General features: G+C 42.3%; 2 protein-coding genes and 5 non-coding genes across 8 annotated transcripts in view; 2 read left to right on the forward strand and 5 right to left on the reverse strand.

Moving 5' to 3' along the window:
* LOC130092437 (uncharacterized) overlaps positions 1 to 4,087 on the forward strand; it is a 23,944-nt gene extending 19,857 nt beyond the window's left edge. The window contains exons 2-5 of one of the 2 annotated variants that reach the window (XM_056260297.1): positions 835 to 1,543; positions 1,638 to 1,709; positions 2,606 to 2,674; positions 3,665 to 4,087. In XM_056260297.1, the coding sequence (XP_056116272.1) occupies positions 844 to 1,543; positions 1,638 to 1,709; positions 2,606 to 2,674; positions 3,665 to 3,735 (912 nt within the window). In that variant the 5' untranslated portion in view covers positions 835 to 843 and the 3' untranslated portion in view covers positions 3,736 to 4,087. Of the gene's footprint in view, positions 1 to 834; positions 1,544 to 1,637; positions 1,710 to 2,602; positions 2,675 to 3,664 lie in introns of both variants that reach the window. The other variant, XM_056260296.1, reaches the window with a different exon arrangement.
* On the forward strand, positions 3,834 to 8,442 carry LOC130092429 (uncharacterized). The gene is made up of 7 exons (XM_056260284.1): positions 3,834 to 3,862; positions 4,196 to 4,273; positions 4,370 to 4,474; positions 4,597 to 5,815; positions 5,960 to 7,043; positions 7,147 to 7,219; positions 7,337 to 8,442. Exons 3-7 carry the CDS (start codon positions 4,462 to 4,464, stop codon positions 8,383 to 8,385), a joined length of 3,438 nt encoding a protein of 1,145 aa, XP_056116259.1. The 5' UTR covers positions 3,834 to 3,862; positions 4,196 to 4,273; positions 4,370 to 4,461; the 3' UTR covers positions 8,386 to 8,442.
* Positions 8,443 to 11,092: 2,650 nt separating this feature from the next.
* Positions 11,093 to 11,164, reverse strand: trnag-ucc (transfer RNA glycine (anticodon UCC)). The gene has a single exon. It is a non-coding gene; the product is annotated as a tRNA-Gly (tRNA).
* Positions 11,165 to 17,391: 6,227 nt separating this feature from the next.
* Positions 17,392 to 17,463, reverse strand: trnag-ucc (transfer RNA glycine (anticodon UCC)). The gene has a single exon. It is a non-coding gene; the product is annotated as a tRNA-Gly (tRNA).
* A 528-nt stretch (positions 17,464 to 17,991) lies between these two features.
* trnag-ucc (transfer RNA glycine (anticodon UCC)) lies at positions 17,992 to 18,063 on the reverse strand. The gene has a single exon. It is a non-coding gene; the product is annotated as a tRNA-Gly (tRNA).
* A 1,052-nt stretch (positions 18,064 to 19,115) lies between these two features.
* Positions 19,116 to 19,187, reverse strand: trnag-ucc (transfer RNA glycine (anticodon UCC)). The gene has a single exon. It is a non-coding gene; the product is annotated as a tRNA-Gly (tRNA).
* A 529-nt stretch (positions 19,188 to 19,716) lies between these two features.
* On the reverse strand, positions 19,717 to 19,788 carry trnag-ucc (transfer RNA glycine (anticodon UCC)). The gene has a single exon. It is a non-coding gene; the product is annotated as a tRNA-Gly (tRNA).
* Positions 19,789 to 20,138: the final 350 nt, after the last annotated feature.

The raw sequence follows: 20,138 nt of genomic DNA on the forward strand, positions 1-20,138 counted from the left end.
CCGTGGCGGGGAATTTAAGAAGCGTAGTGTCATCTGTCAATCATTCGCAGTGGAGGAGGGGAGACCCGTTTTACGATCGGAGATATTTGTTTACCGAATTGTCAGCAAATTGTTTTGGGTTTTTTCAACAAATATTTACAGTCTAAATTACCTTCAGACAGATTTTACCGAATTGTCAGCAAATTGTTTTGTTTTTTTACAACAAATATTTACATTCTACACTAACGTTACCTTCAGACGGATTTTACCTCAGGTGACCGCATATACATTATTATTCATATATTTTATCGTTTAAATTGCATGTATATTATCATGTTATCGTATTGTTAATTGTGTTGAATTGTTTGTGACGTTAAGAAACCCAGTAAACCAAACTCCTCGTTGTAACGTTAAATACAGCTGTTATTTTATAAGAGTATCTTTGTTTGTAAAGGTGAATGTTTCATCATTGATTTCTTACTATGGACTCAAATAAAATGTTTAAAATATATATGATAACAGTGCAGTGTGATGTAGTACTTTTAATGTAATATATAGTACACACAAATATATTACATTTAAATTACAAAAAAAAATGTGCAATTTAATGATATATTATATGAATAACATTTTATTATGATAAAATAGATCAATAAACACAATAATAGTGTCAAAGAGGATATTGTGCAATTAATATGAATTTGTATTTCATAATAAAATGGTTCATTGAATTGTTGTTTTATTTATTAAGAAATAAGATAATTTAAATCAGAATAGAAGTGTGTTAATTAATTAAGTGTGTTAATGCAACAGACCATAAACACTAATCAGCTCTTTGTGAATGTATATGTACAGCACAGCAGGATGAAGGTGAAAGTGATCTTCCCAGGCAAGATCAAAGTGTGCTTCAGGAAAGGACCGACTGGATATCTGAGACAAGATCCCTCAGATGAAGCCAAGAGGATCAAAGACAACCCCAATCTCCAGGACAAATCAGACCCTCAAAGGGAAGACAAGGTAAAGGAGAATGCCCGCTCTGTTGTCTTCATGAGAGGAGGAGATGTGTCAGACAGAAAAGAGGTGCTGGGAGAGTATGTGCTTCAGTTTGGAAAGTACAAAGGCAAGTCATTCCGGTGGCTACTAGAGAATGATGTAGGCTATACCATATTCTTGACTAAGAAGGTTGAGGAGGAGGAGAGAGCCGGACAGTTTAAACCAGAGGGTCCCAAGAAGGACAGCCTACTTTCATTTCTTGAGTACAGTAATAGCTTCCAGGAAATCGAGGACCTCCTAAAGTATTTAACTGGAAGATCAGTGGCACCACCTGTGAAGAATGAAGATGACAACTTGGTTGGCTTTGGAATTAATGCAGAAAAGACTTGGAGGGATGTTTGGGAGAGCAGAGCAGATGGATATGCTGCATTCATCCTCCAGAAACAGTGTGTCCCAGGCAGCAAAATGTATCGGCTGCAGCTGTACCTCACTCAGAAAAAGAGCCAGCTTCAGAGTGTTTCAGCGGAACCTGCTTCCGCTGGCCTTACAGCATCTGCCTCTCATCCTCCAGGTTTGTTGACAGTACATATAAGGTCATGTTAAAATATATGTAAATGTGGGATGACATATGATTCGCATCTTTGCTTTTATGCTTTGTTTTACAGAAATGGAGGATGATGAAGAATTGGAGAGAATGATGCTTTCTATATCCCCATCCAAACTCCAAGCCCAACTGAGTAAGAAAACCTCACACAGACAATTTTTTGGATCAGTAAGATTTGTTCTACTAAGTCTGTTCTACTCACCAAGGCTGTATTTATTTGATAAAAAAAAACAGTCAAAATTGTGAAATATTATTAGAATTCAAAATAGCAGTTTTCTATGTGTATATATTGTAGAGTGTAATTTATTCCTGTGATCAAAGCTGGGTTTTTCAGCATCATTACTCCAGTCTACAGTGTCACATGATTCTGATGATTTGATGCTCAAGAAACATTTCTCATTATTATCATTGTCAACAATAGTATTATTGTTACAGTATTACAGTAGAACAAATAGTTATTTACATTTTTATTTCAGGATTCTTTGAAGAATAGAAAGTTCAAAAGAACAGTATTTATCTGAAATAGAAAGCTTTTGTCACATTAAACACTACCGTTCAAAAGTTTGGGGTCAGTAAGAATTGTTAGTTATTTTTTGGGGGAAAGAAATACAATAAATAAATACTTTTATTCATGAAGGATGAATTAAATTGATCAAAAGTTACAGTAAAGGCATTTATAATGTCACAAAAGTTTCTATTTCAAATTAAAGCTGTTCTTTTAAACTTTCTATTCATCAAAGAATCCTGAAAAAAAATGTACACAACTGTTTCCAAAACTTTTGACCGGTAGTGTAGGTGCATGTGTGCTCACACGCACACACACACACACACACACAGTATTTATTGTGACTGCTATATACATATTTTTGATATCATATTCTGAATGTACACTCGTATGAATGTGGAGTCGGGGTACTGCTGTAAAAGAGCTTAATGCTCAGTCAATTTTCCCTGAATAAACAACAGTTGATGATATTTATAATTCCATCCTTTCATACCAATCCTTGGTTTGTTCTTTTTCCATAGAAGTGGAGGAAGGTGAAGAATTGGGGAGGATGATGCTACCCACTCTTTCATCTAAAATTCCAGGCCAACTGAGTGAGAACCACATACATGCACATACATGCTCTATCAAACTGCATTCATTTCCATGAAACATCATTACATTTTTATTCAGCGTTATTCAAGATGGTAAATGTTTGGGATGTTACATTGTTTCTGCGCTGTGCACTCAGGTTCACGAGATGTTGGAGTCCCTATGGCCAAAGGTCCTATTCTGAATGCACACTGGGGATGATTCTGACTTCAATCAGGATTATCCATCCAACACACTGTCAAATCACTGTTTGTTTATTAGGCGTGATCAGGCCTGTTCTAATGCCCGTAAATTATTATACTACAGTTTTTTCAAATTGATTACACACTAAAGGTGGAACTTGAGGCCCACTCAGTAAAACCATTCAGTCATGTACCTAATCTTCAGACCAAGTCTGCAAAACTGCAAGCACATTATACGCTTATACGCATTACACGCAATTGAAAAACAAACTTTTACATACATATGTAATACTTATATATGCACACACAAACACACACACACACACACACACACATACAGTGCTTTAGAAATAAAGTTGACTTTCTGACTTGGCTTGTATGCATATTCAATGTGTGTAAACTGTATACTGAATATACATACAAGCTACAGTATAGATTTTCGCAGCAGCTTCACAATAGTAACAAATTCAAAACAAATGATGCTGTAAAGCAGCTCTAACAAGCCAATTGCGACATTATTCAGCTCAAGTCACTTCAGTGTTGATTCAGTTTCAACTCAATTCAAGATTCAGATCAATTGTGCATATATACTGTATATACAGTGTATTTGTGCACATACATGTACGTGTGACTCCTGTACACACCACTGTATACTGAACAAGCAAAAGACACGTAGCAGTGTTTTACATTTTTCACATCTTTGTGTAGTTTGGTGTGTACTGTACTTTAACAGTAAAGGGTTTTATATGTCATTGTGTCTGTTTATGTTGTAATTGCTTGAAAGTTAAATTATCTTTACTATGCTTTCAGGTTCAGAAGTTGTTGGAGTCCCAGTGGTCAAAGGTCTTGTCTACTGCATGCTAGGGATGATTCTGACATGAATCAGGATTATCTGTTCTACATTGATTTGTTGCTGTTTGTTGGTTAGGCCACGTTCAGGCCTGTTCTAATTCTTGTGTTCAATTGTTCTACTAACATTTATAAGGCATTTATATCTCATCATTGAGGGTAAGTACAGAGTTCTTGTTTTGCATGTTTTTTTGCATGCTATACTTTAAAGGTTTGGTATGTACCAAAATGCAGAAGTACAGCAAAAGTACAAATATGTATTAATTTGGACTAGAATGATGCATCCGTTTTGATACATGAAGCTGTAGAGTACTCATGCAATGTAGTACTCATGTAATGGTAATGCATTAACATACCACACCTTTAATATTATAAAGAGTCTTGACATGTGTTTTATGGGTTTGCATGCATTTACATTACTACGTAATAACACATTTATTAAGGGACAGTACTACAGGGTATTTAGAATGACATTACATTTTTCTGTGTTAGGGAGGCGTAAACCACCAGCAACACTCCTAAAACCAGTCCGGCCTGATGAATATAGTGCTACTGCATCTCCACATCCAGGTTAGTATATGGACGTGTACACATGCCGACTCTACTGTAAGGATATGCCTGTTTCTGATCAGTGTTATTGTTTTTCACCAATTCCATTCACTCCAGTGAGGGTTCTTTTGCCAGTACCTCCAGAGTTGCTTGAATTGGGGTTATCGACAAGCAAGTCCACATCGCCTTTGAGACCAGTGCAGGAAACCATGCTCTGTCAGTGTAAGGACTTAATGTAACATAATATTACTTAATACAATTTAAAACAGATTTAACCTATTTAACAAATGTAATGCTCATCTATGACTAATGTCAACCATGTTGTCCTGCAGCCCTCCTCCCAGTGACCTCTGCACAGTCTACAGTCTCTACTCCTCCCTCAGGCCCCCCTGCAGCTGCTGTCCAGTCGAGACTCCTTGCAGCCTCTACTCCGCCCACAGCACTCCCTGCAGCCTCTGCTGGGTACCCCTCAACTCAGTTGGAGGAGAAGCCAGCACTTCCACCACTGCCAGGCTATGAGCAGGATGTAAGCCAATGGAACTGCTCTCACCAGCAGAGAATCTGGATGAAAACAGAAATGGAAAACTTGGGACTGTGGCCAGGCTCTAGACTGGTGAGACATCCAATGAACATGATCTCCTTGTGGCGTTACCCACCTCAGCCTGAGCTTATTGATGCTGTCTATAAGCTGCCATCACCAAAATACTTTCAACTTCATCCATTCTTCATTTGGAAACCAGAGCACACCATTATGGAAAGAGTCCGCAACAACTACACTCTGCCATGTCTGAACGGCTGTCCGAATCCTCAAGTTGTCTCATCAGGAGTTGGACGACCCCGTGTCATTATTGGTACAAGCAGCCAGTACTACATGCTGGCCTCTCGGCTCAGCTGTAAAGTCTGTAAAAAGTACTGGTTTGCAGACAAACCCCAATGGATAGAGATGCTGCCAAGTCGATTCTGCAACATTTTTCCAGCTTTTCTGACGCACAAGAAGGCCATATGTAAGACTGTGATGGATGAGTTGCGGCGCACAGCAAAGTCTCCCAATGATATGGCCAATCAGTTGAACGAAGCTCTCCACCTCAGGTATGAGCGTGCACACCTGGCTTACCTGTCCACTGTTAAGAATGTGCTGGATGGAGACAGTGGACTTTATGGTCAGCAGACCATCACAGGGGCACTAAGAGCAACAAATACTCCTGCTCCATTTGGTGGGTATGGTGATGTGGACGGCTGGTTTGGAGTAACAGTCTCACCCCACTACTTGGTTGACTGCCTCATTCAGGAGTACCATAGGCAGGAGAGCACACTCAATCTGCTCCTTCAAGGCACATTTGGACAGGTATTAAGGGCTGACCATACCCGCAAGGTGGCCCGGAAGGTTGTGCTTGCATCCGGTACTATGTCGTCATACGCTGTGATGAATGAAAACTGGATGATCTTGTCCTGGGTGATGCTGCAGTCTGAAAGTGATAAATCCCTGCAGCCAATGTATGAGGGGCTGTCCCGTCGTTACATTTTTGCAGGACTGCCAAAAGCCAACTACCAGTGGGTTGACAGGTAAGAACCAGCCATCACATTTTCCTTCCCACCTACAGTATATTATATTTGTAAAGTAAACAAAATATAGTATAGCAAATACATGTATCCTATTTATTTAAATGTTTAATATTTTAAATATACTTCTCTTTGTGTGTGGAACAGAGATTGCTGTGCTGCCTTCAGGATCCCAAACCCTGATCCCCAGGAGCACCTCCTCTGGGATTCTTGGAAGACCACTGAGGCTATAGTGACTGCGGCTACCTCTGGGCATCTCATCAACACCTGTGCCTCCCGCAAAGAATATAATAGCAACATCAACATCAAGCTGGACTTATTCCACTGCATGCGGCGATTCTCCAGAGAGTGTACTTCAGAGCACCATCCACTGCACAGTGCTTTCTGCAAGTTTCTGTCAGCAGCTTTTAGTGTTGTGGACCAGACGGACCTACAGAGACTGAAGCAGGCTTATGTCTTCTGTGGAATAGTGCCTGCAAATCCAACAAAGAAGCACATCAGGGAGCACTGTCGCACTAGGGTCCCACACCCCAAAGAGCTGCTGGAGAGAGTGGAGAGCGTTCTCCAAAGATTCTTTTTAGAATGCGATCCTGATGGTGGGCCACTGTTCAAACCATCGATGTTGAAGGTGTGGAGGATTCAGCGAGTCCACATCCTCAGAGGCTGCCTCAGTGACCCAGAGATTGAAGAGGGGATCCTCTATAGGCATGGTGGAACGGTCCAGCTGAACCATGTGAAGGGGGAGGCGGCAGCTGTACCCGTGTGGATCCCTGTGAGAGGCACCTCTCAGCAGGAGGGGTTCCATTTCCATCAGGCGAGATGGGTCACAGGCACTCAGGTATCCACAGAACTTTTCCAGGCGCAGGGCATGATTGGAGTGGCTCGCTGGAATTTCCAGCGCCTTGTGGACCTGAAGCAGCCTGGAGTGAAGCTGCCTGCAGTCTTTGATCCTGTGCTGATCATGGAACTGAACAAGCTCTCAGACGTGGTGACAGGCCAGGCCAAGTACCCTGCCTTACTTGTCTCACAGACAGACACCAGAGAAAGGTTTGGACTGCAGTATGTGGAGCCTGGTTGTCGTCCTGTCCCCCTAGACTGGGACAAGCACAAGTCCCAGAAGGTACCTGTTGCAGGGGAGGGAGAGCATCAGTCCTCACAGCCGTCTGCTCTCAGTGAGATCTTCCCACCTGATGACACACCTGAGGAGGTGAGGGAGGAACACTTTGCTCAGGTAAACTTGACTGTTGTACTTACAAATATCCCCAATCACTAAAATACAAAATCTAACTATGTAATTACTGATTGTAACCTAAATTAATTACCCTATGCTCCAGGATGACATCTTTGGTGTGGCTTCTCCTGGCTCACAAACAATGATCCAGCCTGCACAGCCCACCAATGTAAAAGGTGATTCAGCTCACATCGTCATCCCTTAATTATTCATTATTTATATGAATACTACAGATATTTCAGAGATAAAAGGGAAAATTATTTAATTTTCCTGTCCCTTTTCCTCTCTTTTAGATGAGATGACGCCACCACTGCCCTTTGCTCCCTCTCCACGAGCTGCTCGCACAGGTTCTATCAAGGCAGGGGGTCTACTTTTTGTCCTGGACCATTTTCGGTGGACACAGCCCATGAGGGATTCCATTGATGGCCTTCTGGCAAAGTACCATGGGCAGAAAGACCTTCTCACCCAGGTGGATGCGGAGTATGCTGCCCTTGTGCAGGCTGCCTCCAGGGATCCCAATAGCCTCTTACACCCCACCACAAAACAGCATATCTCACGTTATGTGAAACACCTGGCCAAGATGACGAACACAAGTTCATCCCTGAACACCAGTCCAGAGAAACTCCTGGAGACCCAGCAGCTGTGGCATCACCTCACAAAAGGTAGTGAAACTGTAAGTGTTCCAGTGGTAACCCTCCCACCTGCCCCAGTGAACCCACCCAGAAATAAGCCCCAGGAGTCCCCGCTAACTAAGGGTGAGATTGAACAGATGGTGAAAGAGATTGTGGAGAAGCAGCAGCAACAGCAACAGCCTGTTATAAAGAGGACACGGAACTGTCTTGCATGTGGCCAGCCAAAGTCACGTTACCTTGGTGATGGATCCTCCATTCATTTTTTTTATCAGTCTGGGAGCGTGAAGTACTTTTACTGCTCTACAAAGGTATACCAGATGTATGCAGCGGAAGGCCTCACCAATCCTCGAATGCCGTTTGCTGACTTTGCTGAAACACCTTTTTTTAATCAAGAGCTACAGGCCGCAAAGCAGCGCTCTGCAGAGGCAAGACAGGTAATGGAGGAGCGGGGAAAGAGAAAGGCCATGGAGCAGCATCCCACTGGTCGCCTCTGTAGGTTCTGCCACAAGCCCCTCAAACAAGGCCCAGATAGTCCACATACACATACTGGGTTCCCTGGTGTGGCAGGGAAATATGTATATTGTCCTGCCAAAGTGTTTTCCCTATATCGGACAGAGGGGATGACTCACGAGATGACTTGGGGAGAGTTCTGTCAATCTTCCTTTTATGAGGCAGAAAGGAAGAGATGGGTAGCAGAAAAGGGAAAGTGACTGCCCTCATGTTTCCTGGTTTTGAATGTGTACATTGTAATTATTGTATCGTAAAAAAATAACTCTGTATCTTGTTATGGATATCTTTTACATGCTGAAACCACTGTGGTTTGTTCTTGCCTTATTTGTCTTTCTGGTTTTTGTTTTTTTTTACTTTAGAATGCCATGTGGGTCCATGCATGATTGTAAAATGTTAAAAAAGTCTGCAACATTTACTGTTATATGCATAATTTATCAGTTAAAATGTTTTTACAATTCGTTCAAAACTCTATGATTATTTGGATGATGGAAAGCACTATTAATCTTTTGTAATTGTAAATACTTTGCATCTCACCTGTAAGATTTTTTTTGCATATAATATTTCTTAAGCATGTTGTTATATTGTTCTTACTTTTTATTAGTTTGTTACTTTTGGCACAATCATATTTATAACTGTACTGTATACATGCACATGGGCAGTAGGAACTTTGTTTAACTGAAAAAGTACTGTGTAGCCTGTTTCAGCCTGTTTCTTTTTTATTCTTCCATAGACCTTTGTTCAGTAGGTGTTTTTAAACTGTCACTTGATTTCATAGATTGATTAATTCTTTTGGTCATGTTGAGATATTCCCATTTTTTTTTTATTGGTTCATTCAATCCAATTGCCTTGGTTCACATTATTGTGTACTTAACATGTACTGTACATAGTGTTGTGGTATAATTAGTCTTTTAAAATGAAAAAGGTATTATTTTATAATTGTATATTTTATAAAGGTATACTTTTATTCTTTTGGATGTTTATTTTTTATTAAAACATAATTTAACTGAAAATGTCCCTAAATCCTTGACTGTTATTTTGGACAAGCACAATAAGTTACAGTATATATCACATTGCACCAATTAATTTATCAGTAAAATAAGGACTGTTATTTTGGGCAAGCCCAATAGGTAATATATCACAGTGCACCAATTAATTTATCAGTAAAATAAGTATCCTTCAGAAGCAAGTTTCATATTAGAAAACAAAAGTAAAGTGATTACTGATTCATACTCCATTAAATATATGAATTAGTGAATGTGTCAAAAGGTATAAATAACATCTTCATTTTCACCTCAGCTGGGATTCGAAGCGAAGTTTCAGTGAGGAATAATATTGATAAAACCTGGAACACGCCCTCAAATTTTTCTCGCTTCTGATTGGCTAGTCACCGATCTACAGGTATACATGCCTGGCCCCCGCGTGGAAGGCAGCTATGCTCACCACTATACCACCAACGCAGGCGGTTGGGCATAGACTGGATGCCGCCTTGTGCGGTCAGCAAGAATGCTGGCAACACATTAGCAGCTGGCAGGAACCGAAACTCTCTTTGTTTGGGCCCGGCACTGGAAAAAATACGCATGAACTTTTTGACCGGACCTACCAGGCTCTTTATTAAAAAAGCAAGCTCTCTAATTTAATAACGTAACCCGTTTTACACAGACACTTCATATTTAAATGGTATTAGATGATTTTTTTGGCTTCACTGGCTTCTGTGAAGCGATGACCTAAAATGATGCATGAGGCCGTTCCTGGTCGGGGGGGCGCTGATCGGGGGCGACTACCTTTCTCTGTTACTCCTCGTTAGTATAGTGGACAGTATCTCCGCCTGTCACGTGGAAGACCGGGGTTCGATTCCCCGACGGGGAGACCTAGTCCTTTACTGCTGCCCAAAGACCCATGCAAAAGTTTTGCTCCAGCCACGAGTTAAAGGAGGAGTTGGCCAGGGCCATACTAGGGCCATTTTTTCACCACATTTTGAATTTTGGGTGTATATTAATTCTGCTGGCATTTTTTGCCACCAAACCCTGATAACATTAAGAGAAACATAAACGACAAAACTAACAGTTTTCTATATTGTTTTTCGTCATTGGAAAGAACAACATTTTTGGCTTTAAAGCATGATTTAAAAAGAAATGTGGCAAATGTTATACAAAACATATACCGTCATTAATTATCATTTGAATATTGACAACATTAAGCTACATTTGAAAACATAATTGTGTATAAAGAGGCATGCTGTTTTGACCAATATTAATCTCTCTAGATTTAAAGATAGTCAAATTAACTATAACAAACAGGTTAAACAAGCCATAGCTTACTTTTAGACGTGGTGAATGAAGTTCGACTGTTCGAGGTTGTGATGGTCGTCCGATATCCCTTGCCAGTTATTATGCGTACAAAAAATCTTCTTGCATGAATATGGTCATTTTCTAGTGTTTATATCCAAAAAGATACGATGCAGGGAGATGTTTTTGTATTTAGCGCGCTCACCGCGATGTAGGCTATTTCTGGACTTGTGCAGCGTCACGCAATCGCGCAGAATCTGATGACGTCAATGGTTCCGTTGCTTTCATTTTGTTTATCAATGGATGTTGCGATGATTTATATAAAAATGTATATCAAGTCATTCTCGAGTCATACAGTTCAAGTCAAGTCAAGTCTCAAGTCATTGGATCTCAAGTCAAAGTCAAGTCGAGTCATTTTTTTAATTTAGTCAAGCAAGTCTCAAGTCCTTAAATTTGCGACTCGAGTCTGACTCGAGTCAAGTCATGTGACTCGAGTCCCCCATCTCTGCCTTTACTGCTGCCCAAAGACCCATGCAAAATTTTTGCTCCAGCCACGAGTTAAATGAGGAGTTGGCCAGGGGCCCCGGACGACTGTTTTAACGACAGCTTGAGCAAAAGGCGATGCGTTGGCCGGGAATCGAACCCGGGTCAACTGCTTGGAAGGCAGCTATGCTCACCACTATACCACCAACGCAGGCGGTTGGGCATAGACTGGATGCCGGGTTGTGCGGTCAGCAAGAATGCTGGCAACACATTAGTAGCTGGCAGGAACCGAAACTCTCTTTGTTTGGGCCCGGCACTGGAAAAAAACGCATGAACTTTTTGACCGGACCTACCAGGCTCTTTATTAAAAAAGCAAGCTCTCTACTTTAATAACGTAACCCGTTTTACACAGACACTTCATATTTAAATGGTATTAGAATATTCGTTTGGCTTCACTGGCTTCTGTGAAGCGATGACCTAAAATGACGCATGAGGCCGTTCCTGGTCGGGGGGCGCTGATCGGGGGCGACTACCTGTCTCTGCAACTCCTCGTTAGTATAGTGGACAGTATCTCCGCCTGTCACGCGGAAGACCGGGGTTCTATTCCCCGACGGGGAGACCTAGTCCTTTACTGCTGCCCAAAGACCCATGCAAAAGTTTTGCTCCAGCCACAAGTTAAAGGAGGAGTTGGCCAGGGCCATACTAGGGCCATTTTTCCACCACATTTTGAATTTTGGGTGCATATTAATTCTGCTGGCATTTTTTGCCACCAAACCCTGATAACATTAAGAGAAACATAAACGACAAAACTAACAGTTTTCTATATTGTTTTTCGTCATTGGAAAGAACAACATTTTTGGCTTTAATTCAATTCAATTCAATTCAAATTTATTTGTATAGCGCTTTTCACAATACATATTGTTTCAAAGCAGCTTTACAGAAAGTGCATTTCAGAAATGTACATAGAAGAATATAGTTAGTTAATCATCATGTATTAATTTAGGGCATAACATATCGCCGGCGTTGAGTCGTCTCTTCACAGGCGTCGAGTCGTCTCATCGCAGGTGTTGGGGCATCTGAAGTCTCCGTGAGAGGCTGGATACAAACTGGAGCTGACGAACGCTATTTACCTCGGGACTAGCGTCCCGAGATAACAGCAGAAAAACAGATGGGAGATAATTAGCGTAGCTGCTGTTCATAATATTAATGCAGTCGATCTGATTCAACAGTGGTATAAAAGGTAAGCATTATGTGAATGCTTGGCTGAAGAGATGCGTCTTTAATCTAGTTTTGAACTGGGAGAGCGAGTCTGAGCCACGAACAGTATCAGGAAGGCTATTCCAGAGTTTAGGAGCTAAATGTGAGAACGCCCTCCCTCCTTTAGTGGACTTAGATATCCTAGGAATGACCAGAAGCCTCGAATTTCGGGATCTTAAAGAACGCGATGGATTGTAGGGCGATAGAAGGTCCATTAAATACACAGGAGCTAAACCATTTAGGGCTTTATAGGTCAGTAGTAGTACTTTGTAATTGATACGGAACTTAATAGGTAACCAGTGCAGAGATGATAAAATCGGTGTTATATGATCATATTTTCTCGACCTAGTAAGAACTCTAGCGGCTGCATTTTTGGACTAACTGTGGCTTGTTTATTGAGGATGCAGGACAACCAGCTAATAAAGCATTACAGTAATCTAGTCTCGAGGTCATGAATGCATGAACTAACTTTTCTGCATCAGAAACAGATAGCATGTTACGTAATTTAGCAATGTTTCTAAGGTGGAAAAAAGCTGTTCTTGTAACATACGAAATATGATTTTCGAAAGACAAGTTGCGGTCTAGTATAACACCCAGGTATTTTACTGTAGTCGATAAGGTAACAGGACATCCTTCTAAATTAAAGTTGTATTGTAAGAGATTTTGTGGGTAGTTTTTTGGACCAATAAGTAATACCTCAGTTTTATCTGGATTTAGTAGCAGGAAATTACACGTCATCCAGCATTTTATATCTTTAAGACATTCTGTCAATTTAGATAAGTTAGTGTATTCATCTGGTCGTGATGCAATATATAATTGAGTGTCATCAGCATAGCAGTGGAAATTAATTCCATGTTTTCTTATAATATTACCAAGTGGCAGCATATATATTGAGAATAGCAGAGGGCCTAACACCGATCCTTGCGGCACTCCATAGTCTACTGACGTTATCTTTGATTTTTCCCCATTTAAACAGACAAAATGGTAACGGTCCGATAAGTACGATCTGAACCAGCTTAATGCCTGTCCCTGAACACCAGTGTAGTTTTGTAGTCGATCCAGGAGTATTTTATGATCTATAGTGTCGAACGCAGCGCTAAGATCGAGTAGAACTAGTATTGAGATACAGCCTTGGTCAGAAGCTAAAAGTAAATCATTTGTAATTTTAACTAGCGCAGTTTCTGTGCTATGATGCGGTCTGAATCCTGACTGAAATTTTTCGTATATCTCATTTTCTTGCAAGAAAGAACACAATTGAGCGGACACAATTTTTTCTAGTATTTTAGACATAAATGGAAGATTTGAAATGGGTCTGTAATTTGCTAAGTTATTTTGATCTAATTGCGGTTTCTTAATAAGAGGTTTTATTACTGCCAGCTTGAATATTTTTGGAACATGACCTAAAGATAAAGACGAGTTAATAATATTGAGAAGAGGCTCTTCCACTACAGGTAACACTTCTTTCAGTAGTTTAGTGGGTATTGGATCTAATAAACATGTTGTTGGTTTAGATGCAATGATAAGTTTATTTAGCTCTTCCTGTCCTACAGTTGTAAAGCGGTGTAGTTGTTCTTGAGGGACGATAATTGAGGCTGAATCACAAGACACCATAGAGGATTGTACATTTACAATTGTATTTCGGATGCTTTCTATTTTCTCATTGAAGTAATTCATAAAATCATTACAACTATACTGTAACGGAATATTTTGCTCTGGTGATGTCTGTTTATTTGTTAGTCTAGCCACGGTGTTAAATAAAAACCTTGGATTATGTTGGTTATTTTCTATTAGTTTGCGGAGATGCTCTGCCCTGGCTGCTTTTAGAGCCTTTTTATAACGTGACACACTGTCTTTCCACGCGATTCTAAAGACCTCTAAATTAGTTTGTTTCCATTTACGCTCTAAGTTACGAGTTTCTCTCTTGATAGCATGTGTAGTACTATTGTACCATGGTGCTTTAGTTTTCTCTCTAACCTTTTTCAATCTAATTGGTGCAACAATATCTAATGTACTAGAGAAAATGGTGCTCAAACTGCTGGTCATTTCCTCTAGTTCATCTGTTTGTTTGGGTTCACTGAGCAGCTGAGATAGATCAGGTAAGCTATTTGAGAATCTATCTATAGTGATTGGAAGGATTGTTCTGCCTGGTCGATAACGCGGCGCAACATGACAAATTTCAGCAGTACGTATTATACAAGTTACCATGTGATGATCAGTGAGATCGTCACTTTGCGGTATAATATCTATATCGGTTGGATCGGTTCCATATGATATAATTAAGTCTAGTGTGTGATTTAGACGGTGAGTGGGACCACTGACGTTTTGCTTGACCCCAAAGGAGTTTAATAAATCTGTAAACGCAGTCCCTAACGCATCATTTGTGTTATCTACGTGTATGTTAAAATCTCCAACAATTATTGCTTTATCAACATTGACCAATAGATCTGAGAGAAAGTCTGCAAACTCTTTTAGGAAATCAGTGTAGGGCCCTGGAGGTCTATATACAGTAGCCAAGGCTAGAGATAATAGGGATTTCTTTCTTACATCTAAGAGCGTAACATTTAGCACAAGTACTTCAAACGAATTAAACCTGTGACCTGTTTTCTGAGTAACATTAAGAATATCTCTATAGATTGTTGCAACACCGCCGCCACGACCGATCAGACGGGGCTCATGCTTATAACAATATCCTGACGGAGTAGACTCATTTAGACCGAAATACTCATTTGGTTTAAGCCAGGTTTCAGTAAGGCAAAGTACATCGAAGCTATTATCTGTGACCATTTCATTTACAATAACCGCCTTAGGTGTGAGCGATCTAATGTTTAGAAGACCTAGTTTTAGAAATTGTTTTTGTTCACTGATATTTAGATTTTCTGGTTTAATTACAATAAGATTTTTCCTAGATCCTACACTACATTTATTGTTTGGCCTCACTAGACGAGGAATAGACACAGTTTCTATATAATGTTCTACACTACTTATATCAATTAAGTTGGGACAGCAAAGACTGTGAATTGGACTTTGACTTACTAGTCAGATGGTGTGCAACGTCTTGGAGATGTTGTCCGACAGAACAGCCGCTCCGGCTCTGCTGGGGTGCAGGCCATCAGCACGGTAGAGCCTAGGTCGCTCCCAGAACAGATTCCAATTATTTACAAAGAGCAGTTTCTGTTCATTACACCATGACATTAACCATTCATTTAGAGCAAATAGTCTACTGAACCTTTCTTGTCCTAGTCGGTACGTGGGAAGCGGTCCAGACACGATGATCGTTGCCTCAGGCGCTGTGTTGCGTACCGCCTCGATCAGGCTCCTGTAGTCCTTCTTCAGAACCTCCGTCTGCCGCAGCCTGATGTCGTTCGTTCCCGCATGGAGGACAACGGCTCCGACGCGCTCGTCACCGTTCAGAATCTCGGGAACCTGTGCGGCGACATCAAGAACACGAGCACCAGGAAAGCAGTGAGTGCGCACCTTACCCTTACCTGAGGAAGCGCGGACATGACGGACCATGGAAGTGCCGATGATCACGGCGTCGTCGCGTTCCGACTCGTGAAGAGGGGAGAAGCGGTTCCGGGTGGAGATCTCGAAGACCGGGAGGGGCGGAGAGGCTCTTGCTCTGGTCCTGGCTCGTGTCTTCCGCTGTGGGATCACCCAGGGTCCATGGTGTTGTGTAGGTGCCGGAGTGAATGAAGCCAGAGATGATCGCGTCCTCCTGGGCAGAGAAACGCACGGAGTAGAGGAAGTCGGAGTCAAAAAGTTACTAACCACTGACTTGTGAGCATCGGCGCGTGACGTTTCAAGCGCTGATCGCCGATCCCGCAGCTCGGCTTGCCTCTCCAGCAGACCACGGATCTGTTTCTCCACCGATTCCAGTTCCAATCGTACCGACATCAGCTCGAATGTGTCCTCACCTGCACTCAGAGGTAACGTTAGACACACATCCGATATGTTCGCCATTATAACAGATGAACAGTAAATTAGCAGTGATACTACCAATATCACTACTAATTTAGGACTGGAATGCTGGATATAACCTGTATCCTTTCAGTGAAACGGGTGTAAAATCAGACGCTCGATAGGCGCGAGCCCACGCGTGAAATGCTAACGGGCTAAAGGCTAGTAGCCGAGATTCGCAAAGTTGGATCTAAGTAGCGATATCAAAGCAATCCGATTGTTTTTTTTATAGGGAATAGTATCGAGGATAGGTTCACACGATATAAAAATAGAAAGTGCTTGTTAATAAATGAGTGGTAAAGAAGAAAATCAAGGATTAATGAATCAATTCGACGGAGCTCTAAACACAAACAAACACCGCCCGCGCATGCGCACTATCAGTCTATCTAAAATTAAAAAGCACTATCACTATCACTATCACAAGCACTATCACTATCTTTAAAGCATGATTTAAAAAGAAATGTGGCAAATGTTATACAAAACATATACCGTCATTAATTATCATTTGAATATTGACAACATTAAGCTACATTTGAAAACATAATTGTGTATAAAGAGGCATGCTGTTTTGACCAATATTAATCTCTCTAGATTTAAAGATAGTCAAATTAACTATAACAAACAGGTTAAACAAGCCATAGCTTACTTTTAGACGTGGTGAATGAAGTTCGACTGTTCGAGGTTGTGATGGTCGTCCGATATCCCTTGCCAGTTATTATGCGTACAAAAAATCTTCTTGCATGAATATGGTCATTTTCTAGTGTTTATATCCAAAAAGATACGATGCAGGGAGATGTTTTTGTATTTAGCGCGCTCAGCGCGATGTAGGCTATTTCTGGACTTGTGCAGCGTCACGCAATCGCGCAGAATCTGATGACGTCAATGGTTCCGTTGCTTTCATTTTGTTTATCAATGGATGTTGCGATGATTTATATAAAAATGTATATCAAGTCATACAGTTCAAGTCAAGTCAAGTCTCAAGTCATTGGATCTCAAGTCAAAGTCAAGTCGAGTCATTTTTTTAATTTAGTCAAGCAAGTCTCAAGTCCTTAAATTTGCGACTCGAGTCTGACTCGAGTCAAGTCATGTGACTCGAGTCCCCCATCTCTGCCTTTACTGCTGCCCAAAGACCCATGCAAAAGTTTTGCTCCAGCCACGAGTTAAATGAGGAGTTGGCCAGGGGCCCCGGACGACTGTTTTAACGACAGCTTGAGCAAAAGGCGATGCGTTGGCCGGGAATCGAACCCGGGTCAACTGCTTGGAAGGCAGCTATGCTCACCACTATACCACCAACGCAGGCGGTTGGGCATAGACTGGATGCCGGGTTGTGCGGTCAGCAAGAATGCTGGCAACACATTAGTAGCTGGCAGGAACCGAAACTCTCTTTGTTTGGGCCCGGGACTGGAAAAAAACGCATGAACTTTTTGACCGGACCTACCAGGCTCTTTATTAAAAAAGCAAGCTCTCTAATTTAATAACGTAACCCGTTTTACACAGACACTTCATATTTAAATGGTATTAGAATATTCGTTTGGCTTCACTGGCTTCTGTGAAGCGATGACCTAAAATGACGCATGAGGCCGTTCCTGGTCGGGGGGCGCTGATCGGGGGCGACTACCTGTCTCTGCAACTCCTCGTTAGTATAGTGGACAGTATCTCTGCCTGTCACGCGGAAGACCGGGGTTCGATTCCCCGAGGGGGAGACCTAGTCCTTTACTGCTGCCCAAAGACCCATGCAAAAGTTTTGCTCCAGCCACGAGTTAAATGAGGAGTTGGCCAGGGGCCCCGGACGACTGTTTTAACGACAGCTTGAGCAAAAGGCGATGCGTTGGCCGGGAATCGAACCCGGGTCAACTGCTTGGAAGGCAGCTATGCTCACCACTATACCACCAACGCAGGCAGTTGGGCATAGACTGGATGCCGCCTTGTGCGGTCAGCAAGAATGCTGGCAACACATTAGCAGCTGGCAGGAACCGAAACTCTCTTTGTTTGGGCCCGCACTGGAAAAAAACGCATTAACTTTTTGACCGGACCTACCAGGCTCTTTATTAAAAAAGCAAGCTCTCTAATTTAATAACGTAACCCGTTTTACACAGACACTTCATATTTAAATGGTATTAGATGATTTGTTTGGCTTCACTGGCTTCTGTGAAGCGATGACCTAAAATGACGCATGAGGCCGTTCCTGGTCGGGGGCGCTGATCGGGGGCGACTACCTATCTCTGCAACTCCTCGTTAGTATAGTGGACAGTATCTCCGCCTGTCACGCGGAAGACCGGGGTTCGATTCCCCGACGGGGAGACCTAGTCCTTTACTGCTGCCCAAAGACCCATGCAAAAGTTTTGCTCCAGCCACGAGTTAAATGAGGAGTTGGCCAGGGGCCCCGGATGACTGTTTTAACGACAGCTTGATCAAAAGGAAATGGGTCGGGCATAGACTGGATGCCGCCTTGTGCGGTCAGCAAGAATGCTTGCAACACATTAGCAGCTGGCAGGACCCGAAACTCTCTTTGTTTGGGCCCGGCACTGGAAAAAAACGCATTAACTTTTTGACCTGACCTACCAGGCTCTTTATTAAAAAAGCAAGCTCTCTAATTTAATAACGTAACCCGTTTTACACAGACACTTCATATTTAAATGGTATTAGATGATTTGTTTGGCTTCACTGGCTTCTGTGAAGCGATGACCTAAAATGACGCATGAGGCCGTTCCTGGTCGGGGGGCGCTGATCAGGGGCGACTACCTGTCTCTGCAACTCCTCGTTAGTATAGTGGACAGTATCTCCGCCTGTCACGCGGAAGACCGGGGTTCGATTCCCCGACGGTGAGACCTAGTCCTTTACTGCTGCCCAAAGACCCATGCAAAAGTTTTGCTCCAGCCACGAGTTAAATGAGGAGTTGGCCAGAGGCCCCGGACGACTGTTTTAACGACAGCTTGAGCAAAAGGCAATGCGTTGGCCGGGAATCGAACCCGGGTCAACTGCTTGGAAGGCAGCTATGCTCACCACTATACCACCAACGCAGATGGTCGGGCATAGACTGGATGCCGGCTTGTGCGGTCAGCAAGAATGCTCGCAACACATTAGCAGCTGGCAGGACCCGAAACTCTCTTTGTTTGGGCCCGGCACTGGAAAAAAACGCATTAACTTTTTGACCTGACCTACCAGGCTCTTTATTAAAAAAGCAAGCTCTCTAATTTGATAACTTAACCCGTTTTACACAGACACTTCATATTTAAATGGTATTAGATGATTTGTTTGGCTTAACTGGCTTCTGTGAAGCGATGACCTAAAATGACGCATAAGGCCTTTCCTGGTCGGGGGGCGCTGATCGGGGGCGACTACCTATCTCTGCAACTCCTTGTTAGTATAGTGGACAGTATCTCCGCCTGTCACGCGGAAGACCGGGGTTCGATTCCCAGATGGGGAGACTTAGTCCTTTTACTGCTGCCCAAAGACCCATGCAAAAGTTTTGCTCCAGCCACGAGTTAAATGAGGAGTTGGCCAGGGGCCCCGGACGACTGTTTTAACGACAGCTTGAGCAAAAGGCGATGCGTTGGCCGGGAATCGAACCCGGGTCAACTGCTTGGAAGGCAGCTATGCTCACCACTATACCACCAACGCAGGCGGTTGGGCATAGACTGGATGCTGCCTTGTGCGGTCAGCAAGAATGCTGGCAACACATTAGCAGCTGGCAGGAACCGAAACTCTCTTTGTTTGGGCCCGGCACTGGAAAAAAACGCATGAACTTTTTGACCGGACCTACCAGGCTCTTTATTAAAAAAGCAAGCTCTCTAATTTAATAACGTAACCCGTTTTACACAGACACTTCATATTTAAATGGTATTAGATTATTCGTTTGGCTTCACTGGCTTCTGTGAAGCGATGACCTAAAATGACGCATGAGGCCGTTCCTGGTCGGGGGGCGCTGTTCGGGGGCGACTATCTGTCTCTGCAACTCCTCGTTAGTATAA

The sequence above is a fragment of the Rhinichthys klamathensis genome, unplaced genomic scaffold, assembly GCF_029890125.1.
Source record: "Rhinichthys klamathensis goyatoka isolate OS25496 unplaced genomic scaffold, OSU_Roscu_1.1 h1tg000176l_1, whole genome shotgun sequence".
NCBI lineage: Eukaryota > Metazoa > Chordata > Actinopteri > Cypriniformes > Leuciscidae > Rhinichthys > Rhinichthys klamathensis.

Excerpts from the sequence above, each read along its gene's own strand:
- LOC130092429 (XM_056260284.1), top strand. Across the intron at positions 7,044-7,146 it reads GGGAGGAACACTTTGCTCAG|GATGACATCTTTGGTGTGGC; the intron begins GTAAACTTGACT and ends CCTATGCTCCAG. Across the intron at positions 7,220-7,336 it reads ACAGCCCACCAATGTAAAAG|ATGAGATGACGCCACCACTG; the intron begins GTGATTCAGCTC and ends CCTCTCTTTTAG.